Source organism: Falco biarmicus, chromosome 3 (genome assembly GCF_023638135.1).
Source record: "Falco biarmicus isolate bFalBia1 chromosome 3, bFalBia1.pri, whole genome shotgun sequence".
Lineage (NCBI taxonomy): Eukaryota > Metazoa > Chordata > Aves > Falconiformes > Falconidae > Falco > Falco biarmicus.
Genome location: NC_079290.1, coordinates 25,486,033 through 25,505,328, shown reverse-complemented (window position 1 = coordinate 25,505,328; position 19,296 = coordinate 25,486,033). Strand labels below are relative to the sequence as shown.

General features: G+C 38.1%; 1 protein-coding gene across 1 annotated transcript in view; it reads right to left on the bottom strand.

Moving 5' to 3' along the window:
* ANGPT1 (angiopoietin 1) overlaps positions 1–18,579 on the bottom strand; it is a 171,630-nt gene extending 153,051 nt beyond the window's left edge. The window contains exon 1 of the mRNA XM_056332771.1: positions 17,844–18,579. Within this exon, the coding sequence (XP_056188746.1) occupies positions 17,844–18,140 (297 nt within the window). The 5' untranslated portion in view covers positions 18,141–18,579. The remainder of the gene's footprint in view (positions 1–17,843) is intronic.
* Positions 18,580–19,296: the final 717 nt, after the last annotated feature.

The following is a 19,296-nucleotide window of genomic DNA, read 5'->3' as shown; positions in this document are numbered from 1 at the left end:
GAATGCAAGACTGTAAAGCAAGCATGGAGCCTCTGTCAATATTAAAGAGAGCTATAATAGATATGCACGAACTGCATGAACACTACTTATAGAATCATAGAATGGTTTATGTTGGAAGGGACTTTAAAGATCATCTAGTTCAAACCCCCTGGACATGGGCAGGGTCACCTTCCACTAGACCAGGTTGCTCAAAGTCCCCTCCAGCCTGGTGTGGAACACTTCAATGGATGGGGCATCCATAACTTCTCTGGGCAACCTGTTCCAGTGCCTCACCACCTTCAGAGTAAAGAATTTCTTCCTATCTAGTTTAAATCTACCCTTTTTTACTTAAAACCATTAGTTCTTGTCCTGTCACTACAGGCCTACTAAAAAGTTGGTTCCCATGTCTCTTATAAGCCCCCTTTAAGTACTGGAAAGTTGCTATAAGGTGTCCCCAGACCCTTCTTTCTCCAGACTGAACAACCCCAACTCTTTCAGCCTGTCTTTGTAGGAGAGATGCTCCAGCCCTCTGATCATCTTTGTGGCCCTCCTCTGGACTCACACCACAAGGTCCATGCCCTTTTCATATTGAGGACTCCAGAGCTGAACGTGGTACTCCATGTGGGATCTCATGAGAGCAGAGTAAAGGTGGAGAATCACCTCCCCCAACCTGCTGGCCATACTTCTTCTGATGCAGCCCAGGATTTGGTTGGCTTTCTGGGCTTCAAGCACACATTGTTGGGCCATATTAGCTTTTTGTCCACCAGCAATCCCAAGTCCTTCTCCTCAGGGCTGCTCTCATTCTATTCTCCATCCAGCCTGTATTGATACTGGGGGTTGCCCCAACCCATGTGCAGGATCTTGCACTCAGCCTTGTTGAACTTAATGAGATTTGCACAGGCCACTCTCTCAAGCCTATCAAAGTCTCTCTGGATGGCATCCCATCCCTCCAGCATGTCAACCGTACCACACAGCTTGGTGTTGTCAGCAAACTTGCTGAAGGTGCACCTGAACCCATCGTCCGTGTCACTGACAAAGATATTGAACAGCACTGGTCCCAGTATGGACCTCTGAGGACTGCCATTTGTCACCAGTGTCCACTTGGAGGCTAAGCCATTCATTGACTACAACTCTTTAAGTGAGACCATCCAGCCAATTTCTTATCCACTGAGTGGTCCAACTGTCAGATCAATGTCTCTCCAGTTTAGAGACAAGGGTGCCATATGGGACAGTGTCAAAACCTTGTAGATTACACCAGTTGCTCTTCCCTAATCTGTCAACACTGTAACCCTCTCATGGAAGGCCACCAAATTTGTCAGGCACAATTTGCCCTCAGTGAAGCCACATTGGCCCTCACTATCCACCTCCCCATTTTCCGTATGCCTTAACATAGTTTCCAGGACGATCCTGCTTCATGACCTTGCCAGGCACCAAGATGAGTCTGACCAGCCTGTAGTTTCCCAGGTCCTCTTCATTTCCCTTTTTAAAAATGGGAGTTATGTTTCTGCTTTTCCAGGCAGTGGGAACTTCAACAGACTGCCACGACTTCTCAAATAGGATAGCTAGCATCTTTACCACTTCATCTGCCAGTTCCCTTAGGACCTGTCCCTTAGGATCTGTAGATGCATTTCATCAGCTCCCATGGACTTCTGTACCTTCAGGATCCTTAGATGGTCTCAAACCTTATCTTCTTCTATACCAGGCAGTTCTTCACTCTCCCAGTCTCTGCCTTTGCCTTCTGTGACTTCGGTGGTGTGGCTCAAGCACAGACAGAGGCGAAAAAGTCAATGACTACCTCGGCCTTCTCCGTGTCCTGGGTAACCAGATCTCCCTTCTTTCTGGAAGGCCTGCCCTTCAAGAGAAGGACTATGTTTTTCCTAGTCTTCCTTTTGTCACTGACATACCTATAGAAACTTTTTTTGTTGTCCTTGATGTCCCTGGCCAGATTTGATTCTATCAGGGCTTTAGCTTCCCTATCCTGGCTGCTCAGACAGTTTCTCTGTATTCTTCCCAGGCTATCTGTCCTTGCTTGAACTCCCTGTAGGCTTCCTTTTTGTATTTTATTTTGTCTAGGAGCTCCTTGTTCATCCATGCAAGTCTTGTGGCATTTTTGCCCAGCTTTGTCTTTATTGGGGCACACATTCTGAGCTTGGAGGAGGTGATCCTTGAATACTAACCAGGTTTCTTGGGCACCAAGAAAGGGTGCCTTCCCTCCAGGGCTATTTGATGTACATCATTCAGTTGTGATGAATTATGAAGGACAAGTGGGTTAATCCTGGTCTTTTTATCTGTGCTCTAGAACTAAAATAAATATCAAAAAAATTTATTATTTGCTTCCAGGTAGTAATCCCATAGAATAACTTCTGGATTTAAGAATTAGAAAAACTATTTTCTTCCATATACAAAAGATATCTCAAAAGAAGGGAATAACAGTCAAATTTTGTTCAGAAAGTACATCTTTAATAAACAATCATTCTGCAAAAAGAACTACCTAAAAGAATCACAGACACCTGAATTTTCTCATTTGTTAGCAAAGGCAGCACAAGCAGAAAAATGTAAACAGGTTAAAAATTCAAGCAAATAGAAAGATTGTTTATGGGGAGGGACACTCAAGTAGCTCTAATAATTTTTAAAATTTTATCTGGTCAACTTCACGGTAAGATTTTTTTCTCAGCATGTTGCAGTGTAGAAACACAAAAGTAAAATGTACATGGTCTTGGTGACTGGCATACAGTATTAAAGGGCATTGTCATCAGAAGATGCCAGAGGGATGACATATAGCCCTATCAACCAAGTCATGCAGGCTCTAAAAAGTTCAGGAAAAAAAAGAGCTGCTAGTTTTCAGAGCATATCTTCCCAGAGAAGTTGTGGGTGCCCCATCTCTGGAAGTGTTCAAGGTCAGGTTGGATGGGGCTTTGAGCAACCTGATCTAGTGGAAGTTGTTCCTGCCCGTGGCAATGGGGGTTGGAACTAGATGATCTGTCTCTAAGGTCCCTTCCAACCCAAACCATTCTGATTCTAACATCCAGAGATGCATTTCTAGTATATTACTAGACAAAACAGTGGAATATTATATGTTTCACATGGATCTACTTTTTTACTTCACAACCATAATTGCTATAGGAGCTTTTCGTTATGCAGATTGATGATTTTTTTCCCTTTAGCATGAACTAAATTAGTCAGCTAAAAAATATTTTTCTTAATTAAACAAAAACCAGGACAGTGGAAGAAAAGTTACAAATAGTTATCTTTGAACTCACATGCCTCTAGTTCAGTGGGGACAGTTTGCATGATCTTTTCTGTATCAACAACATTCCACATGCATATTTTTTCTATCTTTTTCAGGGGAAAAAAAAAAAAGGAACTGCAGCAGCAACAGTTCTCAGATAAACAGGAGGACACCAATACATTGCATCCCTTTCCTAACATCTCCACTGTGCCTGTACATGGATATTGCACTTGGGCTTCTCCTTCATATCCCAAGATAATACTGGAAGTTGATTCTACATTCACTCATCAGTCCTGAAGGTCACTTTGTAACAGTCTGCTGGTTTTCTCTTTACCAACAGAAAAATATTTTCCAGTGACATTTCTTTCAGTTTATGAAAAACTTAGTTTTTAAAAATAAGATAAAAAAGACACGGATTACATCGTTTAACCAAGAATTCTAACTTTTTGTCTGAAAAACACAATGTTTTAGTTTCAAGTCATTGCTTTTGCCACATGGCTACTTTTACCTCAGGTTTCAAGCCCTCAGGCTGGAAGGTCTCACTGGTTATAACTGGTACATAGCAATTCTGCCACACAAATATCTCATGGAAATGTCAAAATAATCTGCATAAAATGTAAACAAAAGGGATTTTTCTATTTTAAAACATTTCAGAAAAAGAAACAAAAACATTTCCTGACTTGCTTCAGCAAAAGAAACACAAAACTCTCAAATGTCCCCTGAAAATACAAGCCAGATAGAAGGCAGGACTATGATTAAATGAAGATAATCTGCCTGATCAGTTCGAGTGCTTCTGTTTCAATAGGTATCTCAGCTCTTTGGTGTTTTAAGGAACTGGAAAGAGGACTGTTGAAAAAAACCTCTATAGGCAAAGTTGTGCTTATGTTCTTTTTGACATGAGTAAAAAAGGAAATACTGAAAACGTCTTTATAGAATTGTTCTCATGAGATGTACATCGCACTTTCAGGCCTGAGGAGTGTTGGGAGAAGGCTGTGCATATACTAAAAGCTGTACACAGAATCCTATCCTTAAATGAACAAAATGGTTGCAGTTTGCTTTCACAGACTGTGCTTGACTTGTCTTTCAGCTGCAACAGATTGACATTGGCTTCACTCCACTGATGCCATTGACATGGTTTCTAACTTATACTGCTGTTCCAGGGCTTTCTAGAAGTGGTATTTTCTGTATTATAAAACCACCACTGCATGTGGTATTAGCTGGTATCTTTCTAGGCATGTGGAGGAAAGAACTGGCTGGGGATAGAGACTGTACTATCATCTCAGTTCTTGATGTGGTACCCCACAAATTTATGCTGACACAATGCAGTGATTGTAGCATATATTGCAAGGAAGCATACCATCTGTTTTCTGCCTCTGCTTTTCTATAAAAAACAGACTTCAGTCTCCATGGCTGCCAGGCTAGAATTTTGCAACATACCCCTCCAGCCTTTTGAAATTCCTCCTGACCATCTGGGAATTTCCTGTTCTGCCAAATAGTTTTGTCCGGACAGAGCTGAGGTCTGTCTCTTGCCATTAAGAAATCCCCTTACATTGGGGCAGAGGTGTTCTGAAGTAGGTGAATCCAGAAAGCCAGTGCCAAAAAGTAGACCAGGAACTTCTGCCACTCCTGAAAGTGCTGGAGGAAAGAGAGGACGAGGGGTCAGCTTCAGCTGGGTGGGCCTGAGGTTGGGAAATGCCTCTTCAGTCAGGAACTGAGCACAGATTTTTACTGCTGATTCACTGTGAGCAGCATCGGGCCAGGCTCCACAGGAACTCATTAGCATCACACTCTGGGTGAGAGTCGAGAGACTTTTTTTTTCCAGTTTTTAATCCTCTTGGGGCTGTTTAATGATACCGGTTTGAGTTTGTGGAATGTGTTGAAAGCCTCCTTTGGGTTCATGTTCCCATAGGAAATTACTGTTTTTTCTAGTCATACTTTTTGGTAAGAGCTCATGCTAGCAACACCTGGAAAATGTGATAGCAATACCAGACCAAGCCTGATAGAAGCAAACACAAAATTAATACCACTCTGATAGAAAAAACATTGAGCGACTCTGACGTAGGATGTGAAGCTGTCTCACAATATAAAGCTTGTATTGCGTTATTGCATTAGTAGCATTCTAAAAATAATCTTGCTGCAGCTTGTCTATGGCTTTTCAGAGGGATTTTACTATGGAAGTGAAAGCACGACAGCATTCAAAAGCACACGATATAACTAACACTGAGGTGTCATCTTGAAACTTAAGAAGAATGAATATGGGAAATTTACCCTAAAACACATTTCCAATGTTCCATCATGGTGAGTTATAACCCAGAGGAAAAAAACAAGACAAATTTTAGTGACAAAGGACCAGAGTTTTGATTGATATTTCAGGAGCTCTGCATGATTATGGCAGAAAAATAATGAATGAAAACATTGAAGTAGCCTTTAAAAATGCACACACACACAAAAAAGGTGTCACATTTGGTTCATATTTTACAAATCAAGGATATATGTCATATCTTCATGCCCATAACCATGCAACAAAACCACTTTCAGCCTTGCTCAATTCTGTTTCTAGGAAATACCCTAGGGGGTCAGTGGCTAAATTACTAGAGCTTTCCAAGATGTGTAGAAGTGTTAAATCATGGATCAAGGAAACTTTTTGTTTGTTTGTTTTGTTTAAAGTAACAGAGCAATTCCCACTTGATTCTACCACCTGTTAAGTCTACTGAAAAGTAGCTACATGCTTGTGATAACACTCTCCAATGGTAAAATGAAAATAAATTGTTTCATAGGGATAAACCTTGTAATGTGCTAGATGTTTCCGGGAAAGTCTAAGTACCATCAACTCAAAACAAAACCCTTAACGCTTTCAGGGTCAAGTCCTTAGATCTTGCAAAATCTAAAGCTGGCAAGTTTGGGCAAATGCTTTTCTAGTATTTCTGACCTCTAGCTCATCACAGACTCTCCATGGTGCTTGCTTGATACTAGTAGACTGTTTCTTCACTTAATGGTCATGTATATGCAGCAAACACAGACATTATTTTGAGGTTATCATTGATGGTTGCAAGAACATTCCTGGTAAGAGAGCAACATTTTGGTTACCACTTGCAAAGCCACACAAGTCATTTGGTTCTACTCAGCATTTCAGCTGAGAGTTGTCTGCATTGCAGATATTTTAATAACCAGCAAAATCTGTAGAATTAATGGTTTCCTTATTAAAACATGCTGCTGAGCATCTTCTTTGCCTCACTCCTATATTCTTAAATTTAGTAAAATAATGTTTATCTTCTTTTATTTAAAAAAATGAGAACTGTCTTATTTTAAGTAAAATATTCCTCAACTATAATGAGTTTTTCTCCCGTAGACTGTAATGCTACTGAGATATGTAATATTATGATCTTTGTCAGGCCACATAGCCAGCAAATAGTTTACAGCTACATTGTTTCAGGGCATTTTAGTGAACATAGTGCTGTACACCAGAGTAATTTTTCAGACTTTTCTGTCACTGCAGGACAAGTTATCTTATTGTGTGTGCTTTAGTGACATGTTGATACCTTGGGCAGCACACAAATTTATAGATTACAACAGCAACCTTTACCCCTCCTGTCAGACTTTTAATGAAAATCCTCTATCAACCTCAAATACGTAGACTCCTTGCTTTGAAGCACCACCTCCATCTCCCACCTTATATTTAGCCTTTCCAATCTTTCTCCAGCTCCCTTATACTTTCTCTGAGATTAATCTTTCCAAGAGGCAATAGTCTACAGTTAGAAGCTCATCTTCAGTTTCCTTAGGAGTTACCTGTCTGATTTTATGGAATTCAAAATCATAAAAAGGAACATGAAAAAGCTACATATATTCTTACTGCATTTTATAGTTTATTCAATCTGCAAATGCATCACAGATATTTCACATAGTTTACCCAAGCATTACACTGTATTTTTAGAGCAGTGTATGTAAGCATGCAATGAGGTGCAAGCATTTTGCCGGTGAGGCAAGATGTAGAAACTCAACCAATACCCTGGTTTCAGGGAAGTCAATGAAATATGAAACAAAGCTAGATTTCTCAGCAAAACTCAGCTAATGAGGATTTGAAAGCACTCATTTAACAGGATACTTCTCAGTTGCAGAGAGAGCCATGTATTATGTATTTGTACAGTGACTGGCAAAACGGCTCATCAAGCAGTTCCAAATATAAAGGCTGATCTTTTACCAGAGATTATTTAATTCATTCTCCTGTAAGTATCCTTCACTTTTAATGATAACTCTTTGGTATTTGGCAAACTCATCTTGCCTTGTGTGCCTCTGCAAATACAGCTGTCTTGCTTATGCTTCACCTATCAAACTCTGGTATTGTATCAGGTACAAATAATTATTTAACAACTGCTATGAAGGCAGAGGTCGTAACAGTTGAGCTGTGCGATGTTATGGAGGTAAACGATGTCAGAGGAATATACAGAAGGATATTTATTACATCAGCCAGAATTCTTGGAAAAGCCAAGAGATCAAATTGGATCATTCAAGAAAAATGTCAAGAGAAACAACCTTAATCATCACCTCTGTAGTTAACAGTCTAAAGTGATAAAGAATTTTGCTGTACATATCTCCTCCACACAAAAATAGCAACACAGAGAAACTTTCTAGAAGAGCACTGATGGCCTTTCCCATTAACAGGATAGAAGTGACGCAGGAAAGATAGGTGGCCCTTGACCATTTATCTCTACTATGGTAAGTCACACACAGGGTGAAGTATGAAGTTTTAGCCAAGGAACAAAGGGGAATAGTTCATTCAGGAACAGATTAGGTCATCTCTTTGAGCAATTTTCACTCTAAGCAGATCCTCAAAATTCCAGGCACAACACCAAAGGCACCATGGTTTGGGGATTGCCCGTTATTGTGTTGACTTGCTGATGTGGCCTAGAAGGCCGCAGGAATTTCCTGATGAGTTAAGACTGTACAGAGTAAATATTTAACTATGACACAAGTAAATATACTTAATACTTAAGTGTTAATGGCAGTGATCCTAAATCCTTATTTCAGCTACTTTCATCTGCATATGAATACCCAATTTTCAAAGGCTGTAGCAGTCTTCCTTGAGCCCTTTGGTGTTGGAGAGGACTTCAGAGAACCAGGTTGTATATAAAATTATTCTGTGAGATTTCATAAAATCTGAGTTATTTCTATACAGGTTTTTCATAGAAAATATTAGGTTATTAGGAGAACTAGTGTTCTCATAGTGATGGTGAGATAATTATCTGAAGATCCTTGCCTTCTTGAGAGACCAATACATGATTCAGAAGAGAAAGGCAAGTAAATGATGCTGTTATTCACTCTCACTGTTACTCACTGAGCTGATGGGAGAGTTTTAAAAAAAGAGATCTATTTAATAAAATTGTCTTTCCTGCAAGACTTCTGCATGAGAACTAAAACTTCCAGAAGATAATTATTACTAAAGCTATTCAAAGCTGAACGTACAACAGTGAAAATCAGCACATTTGAATACAGCCATAGGTGGTTTAATCCAAATGAAAATTCATTCAATACAATGCTCAGAAAAAACAAATTACAAAAATCATCATTTAACAACTACATTATTTTTTCCTAAATCTCCACTGTGCAAGACAATATTTGCATACAAGAGTATTAGAAAGAAAAATAAAATTTTATAAGCATGGGCTGACAACTTTAAAACGTTCATAAGTAATATGATCCAAAGGGCAGGCAAGTCTACCACAACACTGAAGATAAATGTAAAAGAACCTCTAGAGACTGTAGAAGCACTGCTCTTTTGATTTTTGTGGGTATTTAAAACATGTTTTGTGGATTTGGAGTGTATTAAAGGTCAAATATTAAAATACCTCTCAAAATAGTAAATTTACACATCAAGAATCAGATTTTTTCCACCTACAGTCAGGAAGTGAGAACTCTACTTTGAAGGCTGTAGAGCCTTTGATAATGACGGAGAGTTTGTTGCAGCATTTAAAACAGTGGACAGGAGCACTCAAATGACAAATGCTTTTCTCTTTGAAACCTTGCAAGTTCCCTCTGTGGGCTTAGGCTGTTGTGGATCATGGATGAGAAAACAAAAAGCTTGGCCTGCTAAACAATGTTAACGCTAAAACAGAAGCTTCTTAACATAGATAACATCTTTCAAGAAAATCCTCTTGCACACAGAAAGCCTTTAAAGGAGGTTTAGATGTGAAAGAAGGCAGGATCGGTCTATAAATGGCATATCAGCCTGCAGCAGAATTAGTTTTTAGATTCAGAATTGATTAGTACCAATCTAGTCATCTGTGCCCTAGTGCGAAAGAAGCCATGCTGCCAAAAAGAGACAAATTACCTTCTAAGGTCATCTGCTCATACTCACAGTTTTCTCCCACAGTTCTCTAGTCTTTTCTTAATTTTCTGGCAGAGGTGCTTAGAGCTTACCCTATCTCTAGGGTAATCTCTCTAGCCTATTTGCCTCCTTGGTACAGAGGGAGGAGAAAGAATGCCAGGACCCAATTCCTCAGGCAGAACAGTGTCAGAAGGGAATTCTTCTGACTGGAACAAGTGCATTTTGGTTGTTCCCATACATTCCTATTGCAGAAGGAACGCCTGGTACATTATTTGCAACAAGACAACTAGAAAAACATGGCAAATGGCAAGAATTTACTCCAACAAATAAAAAATTTCCAGAAGACATGATGAAAAATTATAACTATATAGTTACGTCAAGTCCTATTAAAGAAGCAGATGCCATGCATGCACAAGCACAATCAGGTTTGTCCTGCAACACAGGCACATGTAAGGACAGTCACATGTCTGGTTTGGGGAGTACACAGTCTAATAGGTTTTCCAGAATATATGAAAATTCTTGCTTTCATACACAGTCTGGAAAGTACAAAAGCAAAAGCACCCATAATTTATTTGCAACACAGTATGGGGACTCATCCACATAGAATAATGCATGTACAATAGACAAGATTTCATTTTGCTAAGAACTCTTGTAGGTTTTTTGAGCCAACAGGTCAATTCCAGAAGAACAACAGATTGACAGAAGGTAAGTAGGTATAAAACATAAGCACAGATTTAAGACACAACACTTCGAAACAGACTTCAATGTACCTCAACACCAAAGACTCCAAAACTCTAAATGCATATGTGTGTGTGTGCATGCATATATGTGTGCCCACACTCAAGCAGCAGGGTAAGGTGTCCAAGGGAAAGGAATTTTGCAGACTTCTTACAGAATTTTTGATCAGCCACTTTTTACTCATGGATCTTCAACACAGATTTTTCAACTACAAGACTGTATCTGCACTTGCAGCCTACATATCTCTCTTAAGACAGGAATATTAACACAGCATATGACTGACCATGTACTACCATATAGCAGACCTTTAAAGTACCTTTGCTAAAGACATAACTATTTCACCATAAAACTAGCATAGTTCTCTAACTATTATCCTTTTCCTACTGGATTTTTTTTTCTTTTTTTTGTCTTCATTTCTGCTGCTAGAAGCTAGTCAAGGGAGTATAAGAAATTTCTTTCAATCATGTTGCTCCATGGCCTTAGAATACCGATTTTTTATATTACTTCCTCCAAGGGATTCTAAAGTTACTTTAATCCCCCCCCCCCTTTTTTTTTCTTGTTTGTTTGGTTTGTTTTAATTCTGAAAGCAAAATATTTTTCAAAATGTAGAATAGTGCAACTTCAGCATCTTTCCAGCTGATCCTATACCTGTCTTGCTTTGACTGTCTGTACCCATGTTTTTTCAGTATTGAGCTAGCCCTACTGTTAGGTCTTGTTTAGATAGGAAGTTGCACTAGTTCAACTTGCATCAGTTTTAAACAGGGATAAGTAAACTGGTGCAAGCCCCTGGGTAGACTTCTTACTCCAGTTTAGGAGTGAATTACACTGTTTTAGATTAATGTGATTCCTAACTAAGGTAATGAAAAGCAAAGCTTGATCTTTGTGCAGGAACATTGATGAGAATGTAGTGCAAATGTGCAACAATTTATGGCATTTCTAAGTTAGCTTTCCAAGTGAATATTCATCACCCTGGTTTTTCATAATACTGTTTAAAATATGCACGTGTGGTTACACAAGAATAACCTTGTGTTAAAGTACAGCTTGTTTCATAAGAAAAAGAACCCATCCCATGAAACATGAAACTATTTCAATTTCCTTTTCCTGATCAAGCTTCAACTCTTTAACAAGAGAGGAAATCCTTACGCTACTGGGATGACTTTTATACCAGGGCTGTTTATTCAAGACACTTGAACTAGTGGTGGTGAAGATGAGGTTCACAGCACAGCTAAAACCATGATGCTCGTTCTAGAAGGTTCTTCATTTGCTAGCTCTTCCTTGTTTGCACCTTATTGCAAATACAGAGAAGAGGACTGAGCTAAGCTGAACTGTAAATTGAGATGGATGCAAGTAGGTTGCTAAGTATCTTCACCTTTCAGGTTACACTTGCAATAAATCACACAAGTGAGCCCAGGTTTGATGACAACATTGCTGGTAATAATAGCTCTGAAAAGCTAGCCATTCCTCACTGGTTTTCCTGAGAATCCATACAAGACTAAGCTACAGTTCTATTAATTTCAGATGAATAAAAGTTGAAGCAGCAACTGCTCAATGGATTTTAAGAACACTGCAAGAATGACAATTCTCACAGGTAGCAGGACATATATAACCCACTTAGACAACTGCAGCCTGCAAAATATACTTAGCATTATAGACTAATGTTAATTGCATTTATCTGCTTATTTTTTATTAATTATTTTATTTACTAATTTTAAAACTAATTTCCTTCCAAAAAATTTTAATCTCAGCATGTTTTCTGTAAATATTGGAAATATTATTATCATACAGAAACTGTTAATACCACAAAATACTTTCCACTAGAAAGACTCCAAAAACAATACAAAAAATAACATATTAAGACTCCCAACAGCCTTGTGAAACTGAGTAGTAGTACTATATTGGTGTTAGAAAAAGGAAACAGGAATACTTAAAAGTTCATGATTTCCTTGCAGTCACAAGGGAAGTCTGTGCTACAGCCATGAACAGAAATAAAGCTTAAATCCATCCCACTTAACAGAGGCGTTTAAATCAGGAAGCGAGCTGTTCAGGGTTTCCCTGGAGTCAATGAAGAGAAGCAGGGACTTCCATAGGATGGTTCAGATGGCTGGCTCTTCCTCTGGGCTTGCTACTGTCTCTGGACACAGCACTGAGAGATTCCCCACAGCAAAGAAAAACCTATCTTGGATATCACTGGGTTTTGGCCAGAAGTTTGGGTGGGATGATGCAGGCCTAAAATACCCAGCTTTATACTTTTCCCACATGAGGTTTCTTTTTTTTTTTTCTTTTTTTTTTTCCAAGGCACCCAGCACTGTGAAGTAGAGATTGTGTCCAAACCACAGAAGGGAATGGGAATGATGAGTTCTCAGCACCCTCAAAATGACACACCATTTACTTTATATTAGTTTCATTTAGAAAAACTCTCAGTGTTCCAAATGAGATCTCCCACTGGGCATGTTGGTTGGACAGTTCAGATGACTAATAAATGTAATATTTTATTGTTACCAGAAAGTTCCTAATTACAGCTGTCATCACTGAAAATAAACACATTCAGGTTCTACTGCACATTATGATAAAGCCTTCTGTCCAAGCATGGGAAATATCTTTTTTAACTAATTTGCTACCAAATGTGGCAACATGTGAGACTGCCCTTCAGTCTACTTCTCTGATTCTTCTACTTTAAAAAGAAAAAAAAAAAAAAGCACATTGCCAAATGGGTTATCCCCCAATAATATAAAGCTTTCGAGCATTTCCACATTTAAAGTGTGGAAACCCTTTTTCTTGTGGGTACCTCAGAATATCCCATGGACTTCAGCAATTTGATTAATAAAAATTTAAAATGCAGGCATATTATTGGCCAAAAGACTTTTTGAAGGTAAATAAGCAAATTTTGTTTTACACTCAAACATGAATTTTCTTAGAAGCAGTTTGTTTCCATGAACTTTTTTTTGCTCTTTAAAATTGGCTTTTATATATATTTACCCATTGAACAGGACATACTAGATAAGTAATTTCACTAATTTGAATCCCAGCATTTGTTCTGCAGCTTGCTTATGGGAACTGCACTTGTGATGTTACTATGATGAGGTTTTGCTTTGGTTATGAGAATTCATTGACTCCAAAGCAAAAAGGAGCACCTACAATAGCAAACAGCCTCTGGATCTACGCAAGAAATCCAAGTTCAAGCTGGATGCCAAAATAGGAGACTAGTGACCCATTTTGGATGAAGCATCCTCACTGTTTCCTTTTAGCCCTGGTCCATCTTGAAAAAGGAAAGATTTCCTGGAAAGCCATTACTTATACAGACCTCTTAACAATGTTCATATTAAATGACAAACAGAATGGCAGATTGCAAATCTAATGACCCGCTTTTATTTGTGAAAATTAACAGGAGTTCATCATGGATCTCATGGTTGCACTTAACATCCAAATATTATGTAGACTTTAAGGTCACATGTTATATTACAAAATGCCCAGTGAGACACAACCATAAATAAAATAGAATTTTTACTATTTCTTGTAATAGGACAATTAGCGAAAATTGGTTTATTAGTGTGACAAAATTTACAAGTTATGACCACCTCCACTTTTATATGAATATAAATTTGCCTCATAGGATACTATCACAGCTCTTTAGATCTGTCCTTTTCAGGGCAGGCTCTGTCACACTTTCACACAGCTTCATGGCATATGATATGTGAAGAATTTTCCCATCTTCAGCAAACCATATAAAATGCAAGGCAAAATCCAGCCTCTACACACACATAAGCATTTTACTACCATTTCATGGCAGTGCTAGGGCCTGCTGGTAAAAACAGCAGAGAGGGGCAGACTTTCACTGGAGCCACAACACACAGTGACAGACTCTAGCCTTTCCAAAAGCCAGTTTCTTCTATACAACGACTGGTCCCCATCAAAACCTAGATTCCTTTCATATTTAAAACCCTAGTGAGCACTTGCAATGTTAATTCTGTAAAATAAGTCAACAGAGCACAGAGAATGCTATAGACAATTTATCAAAACCATAATAAGAATAAACTTTAAACTAGACTATCAAATGGTGACAGATACCCCGGAAAAATTGTTCATAATTTCTTTCTTTAATGACTGAATCTAGCTTATCATTTTATATTTCTTCTTTTATAGCTGGTGACAGCACAGGCAGTTTGAAGGGAAAGGTAAGTGACTTGAAGCTTCTTCATTGGGTTTAACTGTAGTGGTGCCATCAATATTTGCAGAGAAAAGGAAAATGAAGTCTAAGTTTGCCTGACCAAAATGATTGTGGTTCACTTTCAACTCAAACCTGTACATCTGTGTTAGCTTCTTACAGTACACTATTAATAAGCATTTATTTTAAACTTCTGTAGTATTCTTCTTAGGTAATGATCAGAAAAAAAAAAAAAAGAATGGATCATATAAAGTTCACTTATTACTGTAATAACAATTATTATTACTATTTGGAATAAGGGATAAGTATATAAAACACTCATCTGTATAGCTATCCTGAACGTGTACCGAGTCCATCGATACTCTAAGTTCAGCAATCTGACTAACAGAAAGTTCCCAAGCAAGACATGATGATAACATTTCATGTAACTCCTCTTTGGCAATACTTAGACATGTCAATTAAATACCAAACAGTATCATGTGTGCCAGTCAGTTACTGCAAAAAAAGAAAATGTGATGAACTGTTTGTTTTGAACTATTAGTATAAACATATTGCAGAAATGAAACCCAAGCTTAAACAATGGGGAAAGTTATCCGGTATTAAAATAAACAGTTCTAGGAAAAGCTCTAAAAATGTTTACCAAGTCATCTGCACGGCGGGTTTTGCCATGTCCCTGGTTTGTCAACCAATCCCAGTTATGCTCACTATAGATATGCAAATGTTAATGAACAAGCCTGGGACTTAATTGCCTGTTATTGGCTCCTCAAGCCAGCCCATTCTTATCTATAATCAAGCTCGTAGGTAGTCAAAGAAGCACTTCTGGTTTTAAGCATAAAATTTAGCTTTTTTTTTAAAAAAAAAAGAATGCTTGCTTTGCTTCTAGAAATCTGCTAGTTTAGGTGTGAAAGAAAATAATTTTTAAATTAAAATACTACAGAGTTAAGCAAACCATGATTCTTGCCAACTTTCTTAGTAAATACTCTTTCAATATTTCAGGCTAATAGCCTTTGTGGTGAGAAAACAATGCACCCTGCCAAACATTGCGTATATATAATTTTAATGAAAGATATATATATTACCTGAAGTAATAAACATATTTCCTTTATGTAAGTCAGAATATATCTCAAATTCTTAAACACTATTTCTTATTATAACTATTTGCTTCCATTCATGGACCTATAACTGTTATTTATTCTGTATTTTGTTCTTAACAGGTGCATTGTAAATGCTGTTTAGTGTAGCAGCAGTTATATCTGATACCAAAAATCTAGGGGAAAAAATAAATGCAGAGAATAAAAATGAGACGCAAGATATATACATAATACATTCATTACATTTCAGCATTATGCTTGTTTTGAAAGGAAATGAGTTATGTCTGAGATGCTTTGTAACGGCAGCATCAACAAAGCAAATTTGGTATTCAGAGATGCTATAAAGGAGCTGCATCAACCTCATTTGTTCAGACTGAGCCATACTCCATCACACAGAGAAACGGGTCCTTTCATTCCAAGGAAAACTGACACATGGGGATACGTGCACAATCCCAGTTTTATGTAAACCCCTGGGAGCAGTGGCTTGGGGGCTGGGAAGGAAAGGAGGAGGGGGATAGTGCTGCCCATAGCCCGTTTTACAATCACTGCAGAAGAAAAGTCCTCATATATAAGCCCCTTTCACTGGGCTGCCTACCTGTTTAATCACTTCCCTCCAAAGTGTGAGAGGACTAAGCCTAGCTCAAACATTCACACTCCAGAGACTCAAATTTCTTCATGTTCAGTTCACAGTGAAATAGTGATCTTAGTTCAGTCTCTAGTGGACAAACACAGAATAAGTAAAGTCTTAAAAGCATGATTCAGCAGCCAATTTGCTCAAGTAAAATCATGTGTACATAAACACAGATAACAACTTTCCTCTTTTTAGTGCTTGCCTCAGCCTCCCAAGGTACAGTAAAATAATTTCCTAAGAAATGCTTTCATCTACAAGACATCCCCTTATCTCCAGCTTTATATTCCCCGATGCAGACCAAGGTATTAAAAAATGAGGGAAGTAGTCTAAAAAAGAAATGCTTTGTTATACTTTGTTTTATAGTCACATGTTTACTGGACAGAGTCTTTTCTCTCTTGCTAGTGCCAGATATGCAAAGAGCGCAATTAATTTACCAAGGCATCAGGAAACCTCCGAAGATTTTAGTAGGGTTAGGGGAATGGGGACAGCTGTATGTGCTTTTTAACATATTTCTATCTTGTATACTGTCTGGGTGAAACAAAACTTGTAAATAAGACAGGTTACAGTAACTTTGCTAATACAAAGGTTTAGTCCACCTAGTAGGGTCTTCGCTAGGTTCTTATTGATGCTCATTCTTCCTATGAACTTGTGCTAGAGTTAAATCGTGTATCTCTCAAATGGGTACATATAGCAGTTTTCTTGTGCCATCTTACATGACTAGTTGCATCACTCAATTGCTCAATTTTCTAAGTTTTTCCAGGTCAAAATGCAATATGAGAATGGGAATATTACAAATAACTATATACAAAGACTGTTTATTTATTTTTACTGGTCAGCTATCCCAAGGCATTTTATTACCAAGGCATGGACAAGATCCTGCAAGGTATGTAATTTTACACAAGTGAGTAATCCTGTTAAGGTGAATGGGACTGCTCATATGAATGAAATTATTCACATATTTAGGTCTTTTCAGGCCCAAAATTCAGCTCATACCTAAAATACCGAAAAGTTCATTAAAAGTTTAGAGCTATTGCACAGTCTTAAAAATAATTATTCTGCTAAGTTACTACAACAACTTCAAACCCATTTTTCCCTTTCTATGAAAGAATGCACTTATTCACACAAATTAAAACAGGCTGTTTCAAGTCCAATGTAATCTACATAGTTAAAAAGTTTTACTGCAATGTTTCAGGAGTGTGAATGCCCATATACTTTCTTCTTTCTTTCCAGCAGTTAGCTGGATAGAATATATTACAGAATCTGTTTATGGAGGAACAATGATATTCTTAACCCAGTGCCTTTAAACGCTGATATTTTTAAAATGCTCCCTTTTGCTGTCAGCGTAGCAGGTACACTGCACAGCATCTGATCTGAAGCTGTGAATTGTAAGTAGAGTTTATAGGAGTACTTAGTAAGTTCTGTCATTACAGTCTCTGCAGGATTTTTTCATTCTCTGATTCACAAACATCCATGGTCTTTTGAGATAAAGCTTTAAGAAGTTGTGTCTTTCACTAACATGAAGAAAATTCTGCTCCTGAGAGTAATGTCAGTAGGAAGGCTGAAACATTTCTACCCTCCACAGCGAGAAACTAGATCAATCCTTATTACCTCAGTTCTCATAGAAACTAATGAAAACTTTGAACATCACCAAAAAAATCCATTTAGTGAAAATGAAAAAAAGGAACACTTACTTTTTGCAGCCACTGAGTGTAATTTTCCATCACATGTTCCAGATGTTGCAGTTTCTGGGAAGAGAAATCCTGTTCCACGTGAGGAGCATCTCTCTGAAGAGCGTTTGTGTTGTACTGGTCTGTCGTGCTTTCACGACAGTTCCCGTCCTGTTCTGGCAGAATGAAAGTATAGGTGCACTGCCCGTGCTGAATCCGGTTAAATCTTCTCCCACTGGCTTCTGGACCCCGACGCTGGTTATTACAGCCTATATGAGCAAGAACCGCTGCCAGGAAAGCAAAGGAAAGGAAAACTGACATGTTATTATTACTTTCTTTTCCTACTTCAACAAAAACTTTTTCTTCCTCTTTCTTTAAATTTGTTTTTAATTTCCCTTAAAGTCTTTGGAGAAAGGACTGGAGAAGCGCACTTTAGTAATCAAGCTTGGATAAACTTATTTTTTTAATTTCAGTATGAGGATAGCTTCCTTAGTTAAAATTGGGAATATTTATTGCATAGTAGTTAAGATTTATTGTTTCCTCTCTGTTACAGTCCAGCATGTAGCCTGCTTTAGTCAGCTGCATATGCATATCCCAGTCTCTTTCCCCTACACTATCTGCTGCAGAACTGCTATTTTCTCTCAGGCTTCAGTGAGTTTTATTAAGGTTGCACTTTCAAGCCAAGCTGGAAGCAAGCAGCCTTTCACAAGATGACTTGACAGGAATGCGTGTATGAGTGCGCCCCTATGCTAAGGATGGCTGATGGCTCAGTACAGAGGGATCATCTTACAAACTGGCTGGATGCATGACCTCAATCATGCATGGCTTTCCAGCCCCTATTGCATACACTGCTAAGGGCTTTTGACGAATGCACATAAGTTTAATAAGTAAGGCAGTCCACCTTAATACACTTCATATGTTCACACTGACCTATTAAAATGTAGATAAAGTGTAGAAGTTTGTTGTAATCCCTCTGTAAATATACAAAGCACTGAAATTAAAAATACTTTCAGTTCTGCTTTGCTCAGTATCTATTAAAGAATTCTAAGTCAGGCAGGCGAATGACACATGGGAAAAAAGTTACATTTAACCCTAACATGCTTCAGCTACTTTTCTAAGACAATTGTGTTCCTTTAGCAGAGTTTGCAGAGAGCTTTTTTACAGCACATAATTAAATTAAGGCTGCCAAATAGTATTGGGAAACGGCAGTTCAGAAAGATAATAATTTTCTATGTTTGGCATCTAAACTAAGGTAAATAATTATAAAACAGTGAGGGACGGTGGCTGAACTATTCCAGATTGTCTTCTGTCCTGCATAGTTATCACATGCAAAACACTCCTTCCAATTTGCAAGTCTGTATAGGCTATACAGGCACCTCTCATATGCAGAAACTTCCTCAGAAAAAGATTGTGGTAACTACTTAAGAAACTGTCTTACACTTAAATAATGCCTTTGGTATTTGCTAGAGACAAATAA